At 37.7% G+C, this 22,720-nt stretch overlaps 1 protein-coding gene across 1 annotated transcript; it reads right to left on the bottom strand.

The window, feature by feature from the left end:
- Positions 1-14,217: 14,217 nt before the first annotated feature.
- On the bottom strand, positions 14,218-16,925 carry LOC129899919 (uncharacterized). The gene is made up of 6 exons (XM_055974914.1): positions 16,784-16,925; positions 16,640-16,695; positions 16,406-16,534; positions 16,233-16,303; positions 15,451-15,633; positions 14,218-14,515 (listed from the first exon to the last, which is right to left on the bottom strand). Exons 1-6 carry the CDS (start codon positions 16,923-16,925, stop codon positions 14,218-14,220), a joined length of 879 nt encoding a protein of 292 aa, XP_055830889.1.
- Positions 16,926-22,720: the final 5,795 nt, after the last annotated feature.

Below are 22,720 nucleotides of genomic sequence, written 5' to 3'. Positions count from 1 at the left end.
ATCACCCTCGAGCCTTCTATATGCGTAGACATGATCCATGATTCTTAGTCACGTCTGAACGTAATATTCTAGAGTCTCCTATATGCTGAATGTTAATTGAATGTATAAGCTCCTACTCCTAAGGTCTCTACGATGATGAACGTCTCTTTCTCTACGAGCTATTTAGTCTTGTCTGGATATACATCTAATATTCTTGAGACTCTAGTAGATATGACCCCTAATGATATTTCGCAGGGTACTTGAAATGAGTACTACCCTGGTCTTCAAGTGTCGGTTCACTTGGTTGTTTTATTGAGTCTCAGATGATGAGTTAAATTGTATATAGTTCCTCGCTACTCTACTCGTGCAGGCTGTTAATCATCTTTCACCGCATCCCATGAAGGACCGGGCATGATAAATTCACTGCATCCCATGACGGGCCGGGCATGATAAATTCACTGCGTCTCATGAAGGACGGGCATGATAAATTCACCGCATCCCATGAAGGGCCGGCCATAATAAATGATGTAATGATTATTCATCGCGTCCCTTGAAGGGCCAGGCATGTTAAATGATAAAATGGTTATTCATCGCGTCCCATGAAGGGTCGGGCATGATAAATGACGAAATGATTACTCACTGCATCCCACGAAGGGCCGAGCATGATACGCGATGAAATGACAGCTTTACTGAGTCCCTCACTAAAGGGCCGGATATAAGAGACAAGCATACATATGAAAACCTAGTATGTACTTGTAAGGTATGAAATGATGTCGTATATGATGGTATGATATTGTATACATTGATCTGGTAACACCGAGTCCTATGATGGGCCAGGAGTGATATGTGAGGGTTATATACATGCTCTATTTTCATAGGATGCAGGTATAGTGAACTCTTAACTGTCAAACTTGTTTCCTGCATCCCTATTTTAGTTGTTATCTCAGTTATGTGTTGTTATGCTATATATACTCAGTACATATATCATACTGACCCCCTATTCTCTGGAGGGCTGTGTTTCATGCCCGCAGGTACAAACGCACGCTTTAGGAATCTGCCAGCTTAGGGTTCCACTCGGCAAGGTTGGGAGGAGCTCCATTGAATCGGAGCCAAGCATTTGGGTATTATACCTTCTATGGATATATTTGTATATTCAGGGGTAAGGCGGGGACCCTGTCCCGCCATATATTGCTATTACTATTCTTAGAGGTCTGTAGACATAGGTGTGTGGGTTTTTTGTGAGTTTGTTTCGATTGTGCCTATACAGCATGTTGTAAATGTTTTTATGTTATGGCTTTCATGATATGGTACGAATGGAAGGGGCCACATGTACTCAAAAGAGTTTTAACTCATTGGGATTTTGTAAGTAGTATCACTTTGTGCATAGTTCGATTTGACTACAACTAATAGGTATGTATACGGGGATCCAGGTCGGACCCTAATCACAGCCTACGGGGTTGGGTTGTGATAGAACCCATACTTTTGAACCTTGAAACGTGTTCCTACTCTTCTTGAAAGTGGCTATGAGACCCCTACTGTCTGCACATATCAAATAACTCTAAGGAAAGAAGAATGCGATACCCCGTGAGAGGGAAGGTTGGAAATAGAGTCGTGAGAATCCAGAATGAGTTGGAGGATAAGAAATGAATCATAGGACTTGATTTACCTACGTAAGCTACTAATTTAGAAGTCTTATACATCGGAGCTACTTAAATACATACCAAGCTTATGTAGCACGGATTACATAGGCTTTTAAAATAAGATGAGATTACGAACCCACGAGGAAGAGAAGAGAAGGAAACATGGTAGCCTAGGAAGGCGAGATGTTGAAGTACCTCAAGCAAGCAGGTGACCCACCTACTTGGGATGGGGGCCACCAAGGACACGTGGCAGTATGTGATTGGGTACATGAAATGACGTGGCTTCCTAAGGGTGTGACACTGTCACGACCCAACCCTGTATGCCACGACTGGGGTCCAACTTGGACCCCCTTATGCATATCTATCATCTACCCTTAAGTTGCATCGTGTGTGATGTGATGCTATATATAAACCCCAATGGGTCAAAACCTTTTTTCAGGAACTTGTAGCCTCATTCACTTGTATCATAATAGGAAAGGGCATACGAGCTGACGAGGATGCCATACCATGAAAACATTTGCAATACGTCATATAAGCACAACTGAAACAAACTTACAAATAACCCACATACACATGTCTACAGACCTCTAAGAGTAATAACTGTATCATATGTGGGACAAGGCCCCTATCGTACCCCTGAATAAATAATTATGTACATTAGATGACCAGTATCAAAATTTAGGCTCCAGGACACTGAAGCACTTCCGACATAGCTGAGAGGAACTCCTAAGCTGACCGATATCCAAAATGAACATCTTTACCTGCGGGCATGAAACCCAGCCCCCCGGAGAACAGGGGGTTAGTACAACATATGTATTGAGTATATAAAGTATAACATATCATAACTGTACTATACCTGCAGCTTAGGACATGCAGTCATATACCTTATCATACCCTATACCCGGCCCTCTAGTGAACTCAATATCATAATCGTTTCATCATAATCATGCATCGTCATATCATCATGTATATCATTTTATCATGTCGTCGTATACGACATCATATCATCATATACGGCATCATCTCGTATGTCATCATAGTATATCCAGTCCACTCTGGGGCTCGAGGTCACAAATGTATCCCTATATTTTTATATGCATGCCTACATAAAGTATCTGGCCCTTTAGTGAGGGACTCGGTGAAATATTAGTGTAAGTCTATAGCGTACCATCATCATACAGTAAAATACACCGAGGAACGTTTGGCTCGATCCATAATTTTAAAACAATGTCGAAGAACATACAGCTCAATCCATATTTTCCATTACATCATCATATATATATCCGGCCCGAGACGCAGTGACGAGCATCATCACATACGGCCTCATCGTATGATTCACTTCATCGTATACAGCATTTCATCCTCATATACTTCATACATATATATATAGCCGGCCCGGGACTCAGTGAACGAATAGTAAAACTAGGCACGACCGCTTTCCCTGCCCTCTTATGGGACTTGGAGGAAGATGGGTTACAGGGTGCTCGAGTAGAGTAGTGAGAAACTATATGCAACTAAGTCATCATTTGAGACTCAATGAAACAGTCAAGTGAATCGTCACCTGAATATCAGAGTAGTAATCGTCTTAAGTATCTTTTAAACATTGTTACGGAGCATATCAATTGGAGTTTCAAGAATCGTAGACGTGTATCGAGACAAGGTTAACGAGCTTATGGAAGTAGAAACATTTTTCGTCGCAGAGACTTTAGGAATAGGAGCTGACACATTCAAGTATTATTCAGCAGATAGGGGACTCGAGGGTAGTAGCTCTACTATTTTAAGAATTCTAATACCAAGTAGTAAATAAAAGTCACAAGTTATACCTGGAGCATATGACTGGAACTACCTCCACCTCATATCATATGCTATTACATTTATACTTAAGACCTTCCAAAAGGAAAAATAGACAGGCTCTACATATACTACTATTCATGATCTAGCAGCCTTAAAAGGCAATAACTCAACTATTACAGGCGTCTTAGCATCACAAAGTGAATAAAGTTTATGAATTACACTTGGAGTTTCACAAGTGAAATTATCCCCACATTTCATATACAAACCATCCATAACTTATACCTAAGACATGCCAAAAGAAAAGAAGAATAGCTCTACATACCTGTTATGGGTTAGTCTTTGTCCCGGTCGCTTTGTCTTCCTGTGAACCTAGGCAACATGAAATCAATACGAACATCAACCTCTTTAGACCTTTCAGAGTCTTACATTACTTAAGAGTATTCATAAACCCCATTCCCTCGCTCGCCTTCTCGACTAGTTCCTTAACTAGTTAAGGCATTAACGAAAATCGGACAGCACCTCCCCTATAATGTGCCCTATTCGAATTTTCAATCACGTCCCTAATATCAAAATCCAACCAACAACATAACCAGCCGCTCATATATATAGAAAACTTTGCAACATTATACATGACAACCTCCGAATGACTCGCTCGAAATTACGATATCCAAAATAGGGTTTCTAGTTTCTATTTTGCGAAACCTTTAATCGTACGAACCGTGGAATCATGTGGATGCAACCAGAAACTTCCACACCTATTTTAGAACACATTTATACCCTAAAACACACACCAACCAACCAGCATCAGCCTCCAAACACACCACGCCTCACTTCGACTACAATTTAACTATGGCGACTTCAATTTAGATTGTTTCTTTCGCTGAGCATCCCCACGATTTTTCCATACTTCCAGAATTATGAAAGTTACATAATACACTCCATAACAACCCCATAAAGTCCAAATTTAAAGGATAAACCTTACCTTACCCGAAATTGGCCAAAACACACCAAAATTGCATCTCGGAAACTTCTTGATTTGCTGAATTGGGGCGGACTGTTTGTTTCCTTTTTCCTCTGCCCCAAATTCGAATTTTATGTTATATAACACCATTATATACCTTTTTTACACCTTAAATAATTAATTCACGGAAAAAAATCGGTCCTTACCTTGGTAACCCCTCAAATCCGTAGCTCTCTCCCTAGGTTCTCTAGATTTTTCGTTCAACTTTCTCCTATTTGTTCCAAGTTCAAAGCTGAAAATATGGTTCCGTAGGCATCGTAAAATACATATATACATATCCACGTGGTTGAGTAACACCGTAGATAATTAATTTATGGAGAAAAAGTTGGAAATTTACCTTAATTTCTCCAAAACGTAGCTGCCTTTCTCCTTTTTTTTCTTCACGTTTTTTCCTCTAAGTTCTTGGCTGATTTTGGATAAATGAATTTCCTTAAGAGTCATAAAACATAAATACATGAGATACCTTGGAGGTAACACATGTCATCCCCTTAGGGTGACACATGTTAAGCCATGATTGGCCACCGTATCATGCTGCCAACTAGGGGATGCCACATGGCAGTGGGGTCCACCCCCCCAAGTAGATACATCACCTACTTGACCCTAAGTAGGTGCATAACCTTCTTGCTTGAGGTGCTGCCACGTGTTGCTCCTCCATTGGCTGTCATACATCGTCTTTTTCCCTTCCTCGTGGGTTCGTAATCTCATCTTATTTTAGGAGCCTATGTAATACATGCTACGTAAGCTTGGTATGTCTTTAAGCAACTCAAGTGTATAATACTTCTAAATTAGTAGCTTACGTAGGTAAATCGAGTCCTATGACTCATTACTTGGCCTCCAATTCTTTTCGGATTCTTATGACTCTATTTCCAACCTTCTCTACTATGGGGTATCACATTCTCCCTTCCTTAGAGTCGTTTGATGGTGTCGTAACTTAGGGGGATCACATGATAGCTTCTAAGTAACTTAAGGAACCTTCCGAGTTCAAGAATGTGGGGTGTAACATCCTTCCCCCCTTTAGAATATTCTTCCCCGAATGTTGAATAAAACTTCCCTTAAGACTTTATACAAACTGTAGGGAGATTCCCTTCTATTATAATAACATACATTTTCATCCAAGTAATTAATATATGAGTTCCAGGAGTGGGGGTTTACCCCAGTCGTGGCCAATGGGGTTGGGTCGTGACAGACACATGTCACCCTTAGGGATGCCACATGTCACTCTCCCAAAAGGCTTATATATATGTGTATGGTGACTAACAAGTTCATTTATCATCCAAAACATCAGCCAAGAAAAGGAAAAAAAACATGAAGAACAAAAGGAACAAGGCAACCACGGTTTTGAAGGATTAAAGGTGAGTTCCTCGATTTTTCTCTGTGAATTAATTATCTATGGTGTTTATCAACCCCGTGAAGATGTATATATGTATCTTACGACATCTACGGAATCATTTCTTTAGTTTTATTCCTAGAAAAGTGAGAAAGGAAAAGAGAAAAATGCTAGGGGTACAAGCTAGAGGGGCTACGAGTTGGAGCTGCCAAGGTAAGCCTCCGAGTTTCATTCTATGAATTAATTATTTGAGGTGTAACACAGTTATATAACAGTGTTTTATAATCAAATATTCCAATTTGGGGCAGCAGAAAAGGGACATAAACAGCCCACTCAATTTCAGCACGTTTGGAGAAGTTCCGAGTTGCAATTTGGCAGTTTTGGCCAATTTCGGGTAAGGTAAGGTTTCTCCTTTTAATTTGTACTTTGTGGTGTTTTTATGGAGTGTATTATACGCCTTATGTGTTTCTAGAAACATAAAAATGGTATAGGAATGCTTGACGTTGGAGACAATCCAAATTGTAATCGTTATAGTTAAATTATAGTCAAAATGAGGCGTTGTTCGTGTGGGGGCTGATGCTGGTCGTGTGGTGGTGTGTTGCAGGGCCTAAAAGTGTTATAAAGGAGGTGGGGTATATACTGGTTTCATCCATACGACCCCCCGCTTCGTATGGTTAAAGGTTTTGCAAAATGGAAACTAGAAACCTTATTTTGGTATCGTAGTTTCGAGCGAGTCCCGGGCCAGTTATCGGATTCGTGAACAATTCCACTGCATTGTCCATCGCTCCCTCACTACAGGGCCAAGTACATATGTATATATGTGATGATGTGATGATGTGTTGTAATAAGGAGGTGATAGTTCTACAGATATGATTCACCGGATCCCTGATGGGGCCTGCTATATTGAAAATTTGAGCATGCATGTTTTTATAAATCACAAAGTACAGGTACAGATTCCTTATATGATATTTTATCCCTTGCTTCTCTATTTCAGATATGCCTCCAGTCGTATTGTGTTATGTTTTACATACTTAGTACATATGTCGTACTGACCCTCTTTTCTTGAGGGGCTGCATTTCATGCTCGTAGGTACAGGTACAGGTTTTGGGAGTCCGTCAGCTTAGGATTTTGCTCAGCTCAGCTGGAAGAGGCTCCATTGTATCGGAGCCTAGTTTTTGGCACTGGCTGTTGATTTATAGTATTTTTTGTTATTCAGGGGTACGGCGGGGGCCTTGTCCCGCTATATGCTGTCACTAATATCGTTAGAGGTCTGCATACATGTATATGTGGGATGTATGTGTCAGTTTGGTTCAGTTGGGTCTACATGATGTATAATATATGTTATTATGTTATGGAAGCCTTGTCGGATTGCGTGCCCTTTTATGCTATGATGTAAATGAAAGAGGCTACAGATATATGAAAATGTTATCGCCCAATAGGGCTCTGAGGCATGGCATTGTGTTGTTTTTAGTCTAGTTTGACTACACTTGATTTATATGCATTGCATGTTTATAATTCGACGTGACCATAGCTGATAGATATATATATGGGGGGTCCAGGTCGGACCCCAATCGTGTCCTATGAGGTTGGGTCGTGACAGATGAATTCCTACACACCTTTGATCTAGGAAGCCCTAATTTTTCTCTTGATTGGAAACTTTACTTGAATTCCCCTTTGAATTGCGTAATGAAGGGAAAGACTCTCGAGAGAACACTTTAGAAAGGATTTTGTGTTCTGAGTGTTTGAGTGAGAATGAGAGGGTTAGGAGGGCTTAGGGTAGTTAATAAGTTAGTATAAACCCTAAAAACTGTACATATTCATTTATGATATCTTAGGAAAAAGACCAAAACACCCTTGAACTTAACTAAAACTTCACCTGGAGGACCCACCACGGTCCGTGAGTTTTACCACCGCCCGTAGTGGTGGTCGTGGTGAGGGAATTGAACTTTATATGAGCTAGGTTAGCAGTGGGTTCCTATACACCATACCATCATGGTCTGTGGAGGTCTCTACAGATTATTGACATCACCCATGGTGTGGACTTCTCAGGACCCTTAAGAGAGTCGAACCCGGGATATCACCACGGCTCATAGTGCATCCAACGGTCTGTGAACCCTCTCGTGGTCCTCCACCCATAAGTGTCCACTTTTAGGGTTGGACCACGTGATCTCTCCACATTCCGTGATCCTTTTCACAGCCTGTGAAGGGCTCTGTGAAGTTTACATAATGCTAAAAAGTTGGGATTTTTTTGGAAAACTTCTTTTGAACTTATTTTTCCGACTTTCCAACTTCTGATGTCATACACATATATATAGAGAGAATTATCTTTGAATATAAAATAGAGGGAGAATGGCAAATCCAAATATTGGGAGCCAACCTTAGTCTTCGAATCTAAAATCTGCTCCGCATGAGACACACGTCAATGATGAGAACTCGTACTATGATCTGCAGGGTGCAAAAGTGTATTATGAGTATAAAATAAATGGTACTTTGTAGGCATATGCTGACTGAGGTCCAAATACAATGCAAGTATAAAACATAGGTAAGAGAGGAGCATACATTACAAGTAAATAAAGAAAAAGGAATGAGAAGTAAATGTAAGAAGCGACAAAAGGATAACGATAAAAGATGTAGGTAACCAAGGCAAATCAACATACCTAAAAGTGTTGGCCCAACAATCTAATCACAACAAGATCCTACTATTAGAGTCATCTAACCAAAGATCTAGACCAATAATCTAATCACAACAAGATCCTATTATGGGAGTCATCTAACCAAATATATACTAAAAAAATCACAACTACTCATCATAATATCCCAAAATGTCAATCCAATCAAATCAAATAGGGGAGCACCGATATAGAGGCAACTCTAAGCCAATCATATAACCAACTATCAAATTGACACAAGGTACATAGTTAAATTAAAAAATAACCTAATTGTATCCCTATAATCTCAGAAGGTACACAACAACAAACATAACCCAACCGTCCCTCTATAAGACCGGCGGGGGCAAATAACAACCAATTATTCTGGTGATAGGCGATGCATACGACTGCAAATTTTATAACAAAAACCCTTAGTACCATCAATACTAAATACCACATAATAAAGTATATAGGACCATATTATCAGGAGTAGATCCCAACTAAAAGTAGTTCATATGGAACTTGAACTACATCTAATAGTATTGTACCTGAAACTTCACTGCAGCTACTACTTGCTACTACAATAGTGACAGCAATCGCGATGTCTCTTATTTCATGGTACAAAAGAGACATGTGTATGTATGTATATGTATATATATATATATATATATATTGTAGAAAGCATCCACATGCTCCTTGTAACACTCTGTAAGTTAGAAAGTCAAAACAAGGACAAAGCTTTCAGAAATTCCCCTTTGGAAGTTTGAATGAGCCTACCTATGACCCATACAAGAAGTTACGGACTATAGGAAATAGTCATAAGGTGGTTCAATACTTATTTGGTAACTCGTTGGGTTTACCTTTGAGAGTTATATATGGACCATAAAAGGCACTACGATCTGTAGGTGGTGATCATATGAAAGAGAGCAAGCTCATAATCTAGTAGCTCAAGGTAGGTTCCTACGAGACATGGTAAGACCTACGACCTGTAGGATGTCTCGTGGAAAAATACCAGAGGGCAGGGATTTGGGAGTTCGCAGGAAGGACGGGTCCTATGACCCATAGGATAAGGTTGTAGGGTAAAACTTTAGAGACTCCATTTTTCGAATGTCTGATTCGATGAGCCTTAGTGACAACCTATCATTGGACCTACGACCCGTAGGTCTTATCGACAGAATTTAATTAAGGGTATTTGGGATTTTTTTGGTATTTTAATTCTATACTTTGTCGTTTTAGGCCTTGTTCCCATAAAATATAAATATCCAAATCCTTTAAACAAATCCTATTCTGTCTCATTCACCAAAAATTCTCTAAGGATTACGAAGATTTCTCTCTCAAGGTTTTCTCTAAGTCGAATTTAGGGTTTCAAAAGCTCAAGTATTCTTTTTTAATTTAATATCTAAGGATCATCGAGGCATGTTGCCCCTTTCCTAGGGCTGGTTACATATAAGAATATTTCGTTTTTTCTTTCTTTGATTCATTCTCATCAATGGATCCAATCCATCCAACGTATCCCAAAGTATTTTAAATTTCTCTTTATGATTTCTTCCTAAACCTTAATTATTTTCATGATTTAGCATTAGGTTCATTCAATTATGTTTTTACTCATCTTCAATGATCTTATTATGCATGATTTCATCTTAATTATATGTTTTCAAGGATTTTTACATGAACCCGTGCATCACGACTATTTTACAACTATGAGCTATGATTTAAGACTTATGCATGCATCATAAAATTTATGAACTATGATTTTAACGATGCTTCTAGATGAAGTATCAATATGAATTTTATGAAAAACTTATCATGAATTTGATGCTTTAGATAAGTATATTTATGAATATGTTATGATGTCATAATATGTTGAAGGAGCTATTCTTACGATTTTCAAGTATTAATGATGAACTTGGTATTACTAGATTCTTACAATCTTCAAAACATATGTTATATTACATATGATATTCCGTTGGGAGTTGACCTAGCACCGAGTGGACCTTAAGAAGGATCACCTGTTAGAAAAGGCTTGATTCTTTAGAAAGGGTCACTTGATAGTTGAGGCTCGATTCCATAGTATCTTAGTGGATCCACATAGGCATAATGGTTCTTACCTTGGCAAGTATGGAACCTCTCTTTTTAGTATGTGAGGTAAACATTGGACTCCATATTATAGCTCACATGACTTATGTCGATTAATGGTATCTCTCACTATGACTTATGATTCTCTCACTTTTCTTACAAGTTTGCATTAACCATGTATTATGTTTTCCATGATGTTTTAAATGTTGTTAACTATGTTTTATCTTGGTCATTGTATTATCAAGTTTTAAGCCACTTAGTATATTCCATGTACTAATGCATACTTTTACATACATTATCTCATAATGTAGGGTTCGGCTCTCATCCTCCTGCACATGACTAGTTGGTGATCTACTCTGAGTTAGCTTTTGGTGAGTCCTCATCATTCAAGGGCAAACTCGTCATGCCATTTTTATATTTTAGACTTATGCTCTTTCATTATGTTTTGTGAGCTAAGAGCTTGTCCTACTCCCCATCTAAGTTTAGTAGAGGCATTGCCAGACTATAGCAGTATGGGTCATTCATGTTGACTATTATGTTCGAATTCTCCTTATATCAAGATTTTTATGTTGAGACTATCTTCTGCATTTATGTCTACTCTTGATTTAATATTGTTTATGTCATGCTATGTATGCTAAGAGGCTTGGTTAGAGTCATTCAGGATTTTAATCTTCGTGTCACGCCTAGGGCCTAGCTTAGGTCGTAACATTCCCGATCGATCAAGTAAAATGTGAGCACATACTTGATGCTTCTTTTATCTCAAAAGCTAATTTACCAAAGTGGTACCACTCCCATGAAAACCATATTTAAGAGAAAAAGGTGCAAAACCATATTTTCTCTAAAATGGTAGAAAAAAACAACACATATAATACCAGGATCGTACCATAAAACACATGAAAGTGAGTTTTAACGCAATGCATGCCATCACTAGTATCTAAACAATAATATCCATGCAACCTAAAGTAAATAACCAAAACACCTCAGGAAATGAAGGAATCTATGAAGAATTTGACAACCGAACAAGGTAACTCAAGGATCTCAGCCTTAACCCACACTCACTACTCAAGTGAATACTGATCACAACTAACGCCAACCTATGGCAATAATGAGAAATTAAAGCTACATAGCTTAATATGAGGTTGTGATCAAAATCAAGTCTAACGGGTCTACTCGAGGTAAATTCTCACAAGTCCAAAAGCACACCCACAGGTCATGCAGAAGCAGAGGGTACAAAACCATATTAATTACTACAAGGAGCCATATAATGGTAGAGGACTGCTAAAGATTCGTTCTAAGGCACTTAGGTCACAACCTATTCTAATTCCTTAACAATCAACTCTGAAGAGGATAACCACACTAAAATAAGCCATAAGAAAGGTCCTTCCAACCTAAACTAAGAAATTCGCAAGACAAACTAGACTAAGGCTCCTACAGGAATCAAGAAAATAGGAGTAAGGAAGTAGCACTAAACCCGTGTCATATCTTCCAAACTCAAATGCAATCTATACCAAACATTATCTCATAAAGCACAATCTAGAAGAAAGTAGATTATAGCTTACCTCGAAGACAATCACACGCACTCTAAAATCCACAAACCCAGAGTTTTACCCTTCCAAAATGCCTCAAATTGTTGCCACGCTAACAAATAAGTGATCAAGATATCAATATGAATGTTTTAACACCTAATTTGCAATAATTAAAAATGGATCTAAAAATAATCTAAAAATTTCATTATAGGGACTGCATGAGGAACCCCGAAATTGACTTTGTCAATAGGTCCCATTCAGTTCAAGGAACTTTTGCCCCAAAAATGGGCACAATCCAAGCTCAAACAACCCCAAAACAGTTTATCCAAGCAATAGTTCAAGAAATACTATGAAAGAGAGAAATAGGGGTCTTCAGGATAAGATTTTCCCTCTAAAATGATCCAACAATGCTTCCCGAACAACCCTCATGCAACGCTCCAATGAATCCCAATCAAACGCAACAAAAATGAGCTCAATCAAAGCTCTAAAGCATGAGAAATCGATCATTGGAGTTCGAATATTGAGTTGAAAATGGGTATAAACCACTAGCGATGACCACTTAAGTGGCCTACTAAAGTTATTCCCTGACTGCTAAAGCATCTAGGCTTCGCTAGCCATCTCCACTAAAGTGGCACTTTGGACGCTGAGGCCACCGTCGCTTAAGTTATGCCAGGTTTATTAAAGTGGATAGCAAGGCTAGCTAAAGCGTCTCCTTAGCCGCTTAAGTAACCACCGCTTAAAAGATGCCAAGGCCGCCTAGGTAGCCACACCAGCATTAGACATCATCAAATTTAGCTAAGTCCAAATGAACTCTGCTCAAATGCTCATGATTCATTCTGAACACCATGCACACAAATAAACTATGTTATCTCACTAAATTTGAAATTTTGGACTCAACAGAGATGTCAAAACTTCCAACGGAGGTCATCCTAACAAAATGTGAATCCCACACCCAAGCTCATTCTTTGGCCATAAGCCATAAGATTGCTCAAAATGAGTTTTGATGCCTCAGAACCCGAACTAAAGGTCCTTCTAGACCTAACTCAACATTTCAAAGCTAACAGATCTATCATAATTGCATTTTGAGGTCATTTATGGAAGTTTTGACCGAAGTCAAATATCTAAACTTTGGAAGCTCCAAAGTAAGAAACCTGCATAAAAACCAAATGAATGACCTTGTGACCAAATTATTAGTCACAGTAAGTCATAAATGACTTGGGATTACTACATAAAAGCAACATTTTCCAAAAGGTCACTTTGAAATTGCCTCTACTAAAGATTAGAATGATTATCAATGGTGAAAATAGGAAAATGGGATTGATTCCCTAACTACACACTATTCAGGCATTTTTTTTACATATTACGATAGCAAGTAATTAAACCTAGCGATCATGAACAACCTGAGAGATCCCTCATCATGATTATACATTCCACTCTCATGATCGCGAAGCCCATGAACCCAATACAATCGATCGCATGACTCCACATTGCGATCATGATGAAGAAAACATCCTACACCACAAACCAAATCACAATAGATTTGCCAAGCCCAAAATGTTTCTAGTTGGACCTTCGAAAATAATTTGGGGTTCGATAAAAATAAATTATATATGCAACTACACTAAATGGAATCGTCGAATTTTTGAAAAAAGGTCGTTATGATGAAATTACCCTCCCAAACCCCTTTTTGGCTAAAGCTCAACGTTTAGCTTATTTTCCCAAAACAAAAATCTAGGTCCCGGGGTTCTAAGTCAATACTCAACTAGACCAAAATTGATGTTCCGGATGCAACGAAACTGACGGAATTTCCATCCTACGAATTAGGAATCATGTTAATCATCCCAATAGATAGAACAAAGTATGAAAATCATACCACCATTGCAAATTCCAAGTCGTGAAACGAGTAGTTCTTTTCATGTATATTTAGTTGTCAAGAAGCATAGGATATAACTCTCCCATTTTACATCAACAAACCACCAAGACTGACACCCTAAGTATCATAAAATGCTATAAAGGCCACACCCTCCTTGAGTAAAGCTAGAATAGGTGATGAAATCAATACCTCCTTGAGCTTTTGAAAGCTCACCTCACACTCATCAATCCACTGATATGCTATGGTGTTTTAAGTCAGCCTAGTAAAAGGGTCTTCAATAGAAGAGAAACTCTGAACAAGCCGCCGATAATAGCCTGACAACCTAATAAAGCTCTAAATCTCAAAAATTGAAGTAGGCCTAAACCAATCATGAACTGCTGCAACCTTGACTAGATCATCCATAATATCATTCTTAGTCACCACACAACCTAAGAATGCCACGAAATCAAGCCAGAACTCACATTTGGAGAATTTTGCATACCACTTCTCATCTATCAAAATCTGAAGTATAACCCTCAAGTGACTAACATGGTCAGCCTCATTCTTGGAGTAAACCAAGATGTCATTGATAAACACAATCATATGTCCAAATGAGGTCAAGATACCCATCTCATCAACTCTAGAAAAGTAGCTGGGGCATTAGTCAATCAAAAGGACATAACCATAAACTCATAATTCCCATAATGAGTCCTGAAATCAATCTTTGGGATATACTATTCCTGAACTCTCAATTGATTGTAACCCAACCTCAAGTCAATCTTAGAGAACACCGATGCACCCTAAAGATAATAAGAGGAACAGGATACTTGTTCTTGATGGTGACCTAGTTCAACTGTTGATATTCAATACACATCCTCATAATACCATCCTTCTTCTTCATAATTAATACCAGTGCACCTCATGGTGATACACTAGGTCGAATAAGCCCCTTCTTTAATAAATCTTCTAATTATTCTTTCAACTCCTTCAATTTCGCTAGAGCCATCCAATAAAGAGAAATAGAGATGGGCTTGATGTCCATCTCCAATCACAAAATTGATATCACGATCAAGAGAAACACCCAAAAAGTCTATAGAAAACATATTCATAAGCTCTCTCACTACCCTTGTGGTCTCTAAAGGAGATGAATCCTTAGTAAGATCACGTACATGATCCAAATAAGACATGCAACCTTTATCCAGCATACGATAAGCATGAATATAAGATATCATCTTTCTTAAAATATGAACTTGGATTATCCTTCCACACCAAGAAAGGTAAATCAGGATAGGCTAAGGTCACGATCTTGGCATAACAATCAAATATAGCACGATATGGAGATAACCAGTCCATACCCAATGTCACATCAAAGTCAAGCATGTATAATAAAATAAAGTCGTCTCAGGTTTCCCTACCTAAAAATATTGGGTCTTCCTACTTGAAAATATCACCATGCACCCCTCATATACCTGATCGGCCACTAAAGACTCACCTACCTAGGTAGAAACAATAATAGGCATAGCAAGGGGCTCACACACATAATCACTACCCACATAAAAATAGGTCAACATATAAGCATAGGTAAACCCTGGATCAAATAATACTGAAGAAGAATGGTGGAAAACAAGAACAAAACCTGTAATAATTGCATTAGAGGCCTCAACCTCAGGTCTACTCGATATGGCAAAACATAATTGACAGTCACCACCAACCTGTGAACCACCACTAGTACTACCTGGAGCTTCACCCTTGGAACCTTGGGTGCCACCTCTAGCATTTTATGAAGCGCCTCAATTAGCTGGGGCAGGCATAAAATGAATAGTCAATGTCCCTAGCTAAGCAGTAGAAGGAATACATCTGGGGAAAACCTTTGCCTTATTCCCAAACTCATCAAACACATAGTAGACTCGATGACGCAACCCTCATGAAGGATAACCAGAAGTTTGAACATGCCTTTCGAAGCCCAAAGAACCATTATAGCCAACCTAACTTGATCTGGATCTATATATACCATTCATGCCCTGAATCGCATCTTGTACTAGCCTGCCCATGTAACCTTAGGTGAATAGACATGAATACTCCCTGACTCTAGAGGAATGACTTCTAAACTGACCCTATCGATAGAACCTCTTTGCCCTGCCCTGTCTAGCAGTCGGATACACTCTATCCTCTTTTCAAGATTAATAATATTCTGAAAGGTCCAATAAGATAACAAAAAAGAGGTTGTAGCCTCCTGAATATAGCCAGAGAAACCCTTCACATCCTTATGAATCTGATCAAACTAGATGGGAATACCCGATATAACATAATGAGGTAACTAATGAAATTGAGCCTCATATTCAAAGACTGATAAGGAACCCTACTCCTACTTGACAAACTTATCCGTGCATAGATCACGGAGGCTATAAGGCATAAATCTCTTAAGGAATACCTTATTAAACTACTCCAAAGAAATCATAGGACAGTCAGCAGGTCTACGAGCAAGAACTGACCTCCACCACTCCTTGGTCACTCCCACAAACTGTTATAAAGTGTAGGCTACCTTATGCTCCTCTAGAATACCCAGGTTGAACAACCTATCCTGACACTCAATCAAAAAGTCATACACCTTCTCTGTGGCTGCACTATCAAATCTAAGATGTCCCAATCGCAAAAACCTCTCAAAACTCTTCTACATAGACACTCAATTGACAGTACTATCAGAAACTAACAGAGCTATAAATTTTGGAAGTGCAATAGAAGGCACTGAAGAAGAATCTGAAGTCTAAAATCCCACACTACGCCCCTGATCTGGCAGTGTAGCACCAACCATAATATGAGAGTCTGAAGTACCTGAAAGAACATTAGGAGTAGGAGCACCATCCACTCTAACCAATAATTGAACCAGTAGCTCTTAAAGCATCAGAGCAGTTTCATAAACCACGGGATGCTGGGCTCAGTTGATGGCTCTTAAGCTCATCCATGAGTGGGTGTTGCTCTCCTTGCTCGGCTTCTATACCTAACTCCACTATGTCCTCTGCCTCACCAGTGAACTGAGGTTCGGGCAGCAAGTGCAGCCTCATCCTCGATGACTCTGGCTCTAGTCTTCTCCATCTGCGCAGAAGAAATATATTAGAGGTATACAACACTAGTTATGAATAAATCAGAAAAAAGGGATCAAAAGAAGGAATTTCTCCTATTAAGTATCTTGTAGCCCGGTACAGACGTCTATGTACTAATCTACAAGACTCTATTATACACCCTGCTCTTTAACCTATGTGACTGGTAACCTAATGCTCTGATATAAATTTGTCATGACCTAAAAAACTTAGCTCATAATGGCACACAACCCAATATCCAACCTGATGAGTAAGCCTAAACGTAAAACTCATACGAGACTCCCAAAGGGGAAGTCAGGCTACAAAAATAAAGGAAACGAAAGAAAATAACGAAGATATTCTGAAACCTAGTATCATAAGTATAAAGAACAGACTGAATCAGAATATACATTGTAAGTCTCAGAATACTACAAAAGAGTTAAAAATAAAGAATAGAACTAGTGTCGATCTGGATCCTACGATCTCACCACTAATTTAAGTGTACAGAATCCCCTAGAACAATCAGTTTCCACGTGAGGCACCCTGACTAGTGTCTGCATCAAAAAGGGACTCAAAAGTAGGGGTGAGTATAATTTATATGTACTTTGTAGGTTTGACTAACTGAGTATAAGGAATTAATCAAACCTATAAAATAAACTAAGGAATGCTTCCACCTACATACAGAAAAGTTCCATTGCGGTATTGGTTCCACCAATTTATATAGAATGATGCAATTAAAGTAAACATATAAGGACAGTTCATTATCATAATTGAATAGATAAGTCAAGTAGTACAGATAGCAATGCAATGCAATATTATGTTAAAATGATGTGGTGGTACGGTGTATTCAAAGTTGTCACACAACTTGTCGTATACACCTGTCGAACTAAGGCTTCCATATAAGGACCAATAGGGACTCACAGTCCTTATACCAAATAACAATCTCAATATCTCATTGACTTGCCACCTAACTCTTGGTCAAGGATATAAAAATATGCCATATTTTCTTTCTCAAATTTTTTTTTACATTTCTCAACTTTCCAAGATCAATGATATGATAAATGAGGTTGAATGCATCACAAAACATATGGTGTGGAGGTAATATTCAACTCAACATGTAAACATTATATTTACCTTTTATTGAAAATATTTCAGTACTCAAGTATGCTTAAAACCCCCCAACTCAACCCAGAGCCGAGAATTACAAGTCAAATAGTATCCTCACTCCTATCTCACATGCTAATCATGAATCACATGCTCTCTCAAAGCAAATAAGATAGCAAATAAGGCCCCCACTCAGGCTACACATCAAAAATAAGACTCTATACGGGCATCATAATGAAAATCATAATTCAAAATCATGCTACAACCCCATTTCAAAGTCTATATAACATACGAATGACTAATTATCCAATTTCAGTCTCAAAGAAGGATATTAAAACCTACCTCGAATATTAAAACTTCACACGAATGCTCAAACCTGAGCTCAACCCATGAATATCGACTCTGAAATAATTACCCACTATCAAGAATTATGAGATGTCATCAAAAGGAGTTTAATGATACCCATATTGGTAGGTTTTAGAATTGGAGTCAAATTCATCAAAAAATTACTTCAAAATTGAAAAGGGTGAATCTCGAATTTTATTTTTAAAACATATTCTACACATCAAGAGGAGTTTTTGGTTGAATAAATCATTAAAATTGCTCAAGAAATTGACTAGAAATAAATGAAGTATGAATTTAAAATGTAGGACTAAAACTCCCAAAATCCCATTTGAAACTTTGATTTTTAATTGATTTTAGAAGGTAAAATTGATAGAAAATAAATTAGGAATGATAGGAGAGCTTACCCAAGCAAGATTTTCCAAAAATTCACTTTGAAATCACCTCCCCTAGAGCTTAGAACGAGTATCAATGGTGAAAATAGGAAAATAGAACTGATTCCCGAACTAGACATTGTTCATGTATTTTTTATACATCGCGATCGCAAGTCATTAAACCTCACGATCGCAAAGCACCTAAGAGATCCCCCATTGCGATCGTGGATGCTACCCTCACGATCGTGAAGAACACTGAAATAGAAGACCCATCATGATCGTGGAGACCACCTTCACAATTATAGAGCCCACAAACCCAATAAATCATAATCGAATAACTCCACATAGCAATCGCGATGAAGAAAACATCATGCACCAGAAATCAGATCACAACAGCTTTTTCAAGCCCAAAATGCTTCCGGTTTGACCCTCAAAAATCATTTGAGGTCTAATAAAAATAAACTCAATATGTCACTGTACTAAATTTGACATTTCAAACTCAATGGAATCATCAAATTTCTGGAAAAAGGTCGTTCTGATGAAATTACCCTCTCGGACCCTTTTTGGCCTAAAACTCAACTTTTAACCTATTTTTTCAAAATAAAAACTAAGATCCCGAGGCTCTAAGTCAATACTTAACTAGAACAAACTCGATGTTTTGGATGGAACTGACCAAATGGAATTCCCACTCGATGCTCGAATCTCAATATGTAGACTAAAGACAACCCTATCACTGAAACTTCCCACTCAAGGCCTCAAATCGCCAAAATCCCAGCTGATCATATCGCGAATCATGCCAACCATCCACATATCACAAAAAAATATGAAAACACTTTGGAAAAGGGGAAAATGGTCATTTTTCACTGAAAAGGTAATTTCTCAAGAATTGGGATATTACATCTATTTATTATGGTTGTGATGTGTGTGATGAGTGTATTAGGTACTACATCAGTACATATTTATCACGGATCAAATACCATATCGGTACAAATTTATAGTAGATTGGGTACCATACCGGTATACATTTATAGTAGATCGGGTACCACGCCGGTACATATTTATAATGGATCAGGTACCACTCTGGTACATATTTATAGTTGGATAGCGTACCACACTGGTACACTAACTAATAGTTGGATTAGATACCATGTTGGTACAGTAACAGTCTGTTTGTGGGTTCCACGAGAGAACCGAGTTGACTGTTGTGCTATGATTGTTCATGATTCATTGTGTCTATTAATTAAGAGTAACAACTAGAAGCCCGAGTTTGCTATAATTGTGATGTTAATTGTATATTATTTGTTTTAATAAGTTGAGGTTGCTTTTTCCTATTTCATATCCTAGAATTAGCGATATGATTCTACGATTACACGGTGGTTTGTGTATTGATACTGCAACTATTTTCCTTTGCTGAGTACAGGGCATTTTCAGACGGTTGTTGAGAGACCTCAACTATGAGACTTCCATTACTAGATTTCAAGGGTGAGCTATTTCATTCAGACTGCCATGGATTCCTCTTAATTTTGTCCACCATTTTGGACACAAACAGTAATTTTACTATGTTTCTTGCTTGGGGTTGCATCCCCTTATTTTTAGACTTAGTTAGACTTTTGGTATAATGACTTTTAGATTCTAGGGAGTTTATTTTTGCACTACTTTTACAATAGTGATTGAGTTTACAGAAAATCAGTCTTTTACCTAGTTAAATTATCTTTCTAGTATTCTATAAAAAGTCTTTTACTTCATGAATGGTTTTTATGGGTTAGGTTGTGTTAGTAATTGATTTTCTCATCAGAGGGTTAGCGTGGATACCACTCATGGTGGCTGAATATTGTAATAGTTATTCATCATCACTACAATCGTTTGAATTTATTCCAAAGCTGATAGCTTCATTTGAGGAATAGAAAGGCTCATCACCAGTAGCTTATCATCCAAGTTGTTTCTATTAGCACCAACAGATTCATCATACCCAAGATCTCCGTAACACCTCAAATTTGAACCTATGAATACAATATTTAACACAAAAAAACAAGTCAGCCTAAAATTTATTGTCCCAAGTTCCTACAAGTTAATTTAAGATTTGTAAACCTGATCCACAATTTGTGGACACAATAGTAAAATCAACTAACAGTCAGTCAACATCCAAAACACACAAGCCAGACCATGAATCGTGGTATCATACCAGGAGTCATGAAATGACTTGTGAGATCGATTTAGTGAGTGGACAAAAATCCACCCAGACATCATGAGTCAGACCACGAGTCGTGGAGTGACTCATGGATCATTGTTTCTAGAATATTTGAAACATTTTATCATGGATATTTGTTCATGTCTTATTTTTTAAACTTATATCACAACATTGTAGTACCACTTAGGGTAAATATATCATATTAATCACTCAATTTCCCCCCATCAACTATCCAAACTCATAATTGACGCTCCAGAAAGGCAGTTTCAAGCATTCCAATCCAGCTCATTTCCAGAACTTTTATGTAAGGTTTCAATGAGGGTATCCTTTCACTCTCATTCCAAAGTTATATTTGTTTCAAAAGATATTACAAAATTCTTAAAATATAAGTTAGACTTTTACTTGATTTATGCAATTCATCATAAATTTTAGTTCTTGTTAATTTGCTTGGATTTTAATCCACATTGAACTAGTTTAGCATGATTTCTACAGTTTCGTTTATCCTAGATGATTTTTAAGTATGAAATTAGTATGATACAGTTTTCTATTTCAGTATAGATTATTTGAAAGATGATTCTAAGCAAAGTCGCATAATTGATTTAGATAGACAAATAATTTATCAATTTATGAGCATATCAATATCTCAATATTATTTTGAAAGAATTATTTAGTATCGAGAGGACGCAGGTTCAGAAAACTCAAGTCCCATAATTATGTGTTATCGTAAGATTTGAGCAAACCACTAGTCGGTCAACTTCCTAAGCCTAAGAGGCTTAGTAATGGATTCCTATTAGACAAACATGTTTTCTATCCTGACAAGAGTTAGATCAGCCCTTTCAATTGAGATTATACATTGGACAATATGAGCTCACATGGTATATGTCAATTATAAGAAACTCCCCTCTAAAAGTATTATTATTTCTACACAATTGAATTTTCATCATAATTTTTTAGATAAACAGTCTCAGGTAAATTTTCAGTTTGAAGCTATAGAATCAAATTTACCTTTACATATTTTGAAAGCAGCTTTTAAAATGATTCTTACACAAGATGTTCTTTCATCTATTTCATTAGATTCATGATTATTGAAACTCACTAGTCTTTACATATGTTGTCATCAGAAATGATTATCTTTAGTGTAAATTTGGATACTCAGTACATTTTCACGTACTGATTGCATATATATATTTCTTGCGATGCAGCCTATTATGATATAGATTCAAGCATTCATTTCACACTCATGGCTAGACATATTGTAGTTATTCTAATCAGCAGCTGGTGAATCCTTCTTATTTGAGGACTTCATGGTGTAGTTAGTAGTTACGTTTCTATTTTCAACTATATTATTTTTGAGGATAGTTGGGGGCCATGTCCCAATATATTTATTTCATTCCAGTCAGTAGAGACTTATATTCAAACATTGGTTGTTTAGTTTTTCCATAGATTCTCACTCAGTTAAGTATTTTTCATAGTTAGTTATATTTTAGATTTTGTGTGCATTACATAGAATGCATGTAACAGTACGAAGATTCTGCTTGGGGACACTTGTGATCCTACGTGCAAATCACACCTAGAGTGTAGATTCGAGTTGTGAGACAAATTTGGTATCAAAGCACTGGTTCAAGTGTCCTAGAATGTCTGAAAAGTTGTATTTAGTAGAGTTCTTTTGATGGATATAAAGTGTGTCACACTTATAAAGAAGAGGCTACAGAACATTGGGGAAATATTACCCTTCTTTCATGCTCTCAGTTGTGTAGTAGAATTAAACTCTA

This window comes from Solanum dulcamara, chromosome 8, assembly GCF_947179165.1.
Source record: "Solanum dulcamara chromosome 8, daSolDulc1.2, whole genome shotgun sequence".
Taxonomy (NCBI): domain Eukaryota; kingdom Viridiplantae; phylum Streptophyta; class Magnoliopsida; order Solanales; family Solanaceae; genus Solanum; species Solanum dulcamara.
This window is presented reverse-complemented; position numbering and strand designations above follow the sequence as displayed.

Bases quoted from the DNA above. Each gene is read 5' to 3' on its own strand.
- LOC129899919 (XM_055974914.1), bottom strand. From the start codon at position 16,925: ATGAGGCTGCACTTGCTGCCCGAACCTCAGTTCACTGGTGAGGCAGAG. The intron at 16,696-16,783 runs GTTTATGAAACT...ATGTTCTTTCAG, and splicing joins ACTGAGCCCAGCATCCCGTG to GTACTTCAGACTCTCATATT. The intron at 16,304-16,405 runs GTAGCCTACACT...TCTTTGGAGTAG, and splicing joins GTATTCTAGAGGAGCATAAG to TTTAATAAGGTATTCCTTAA.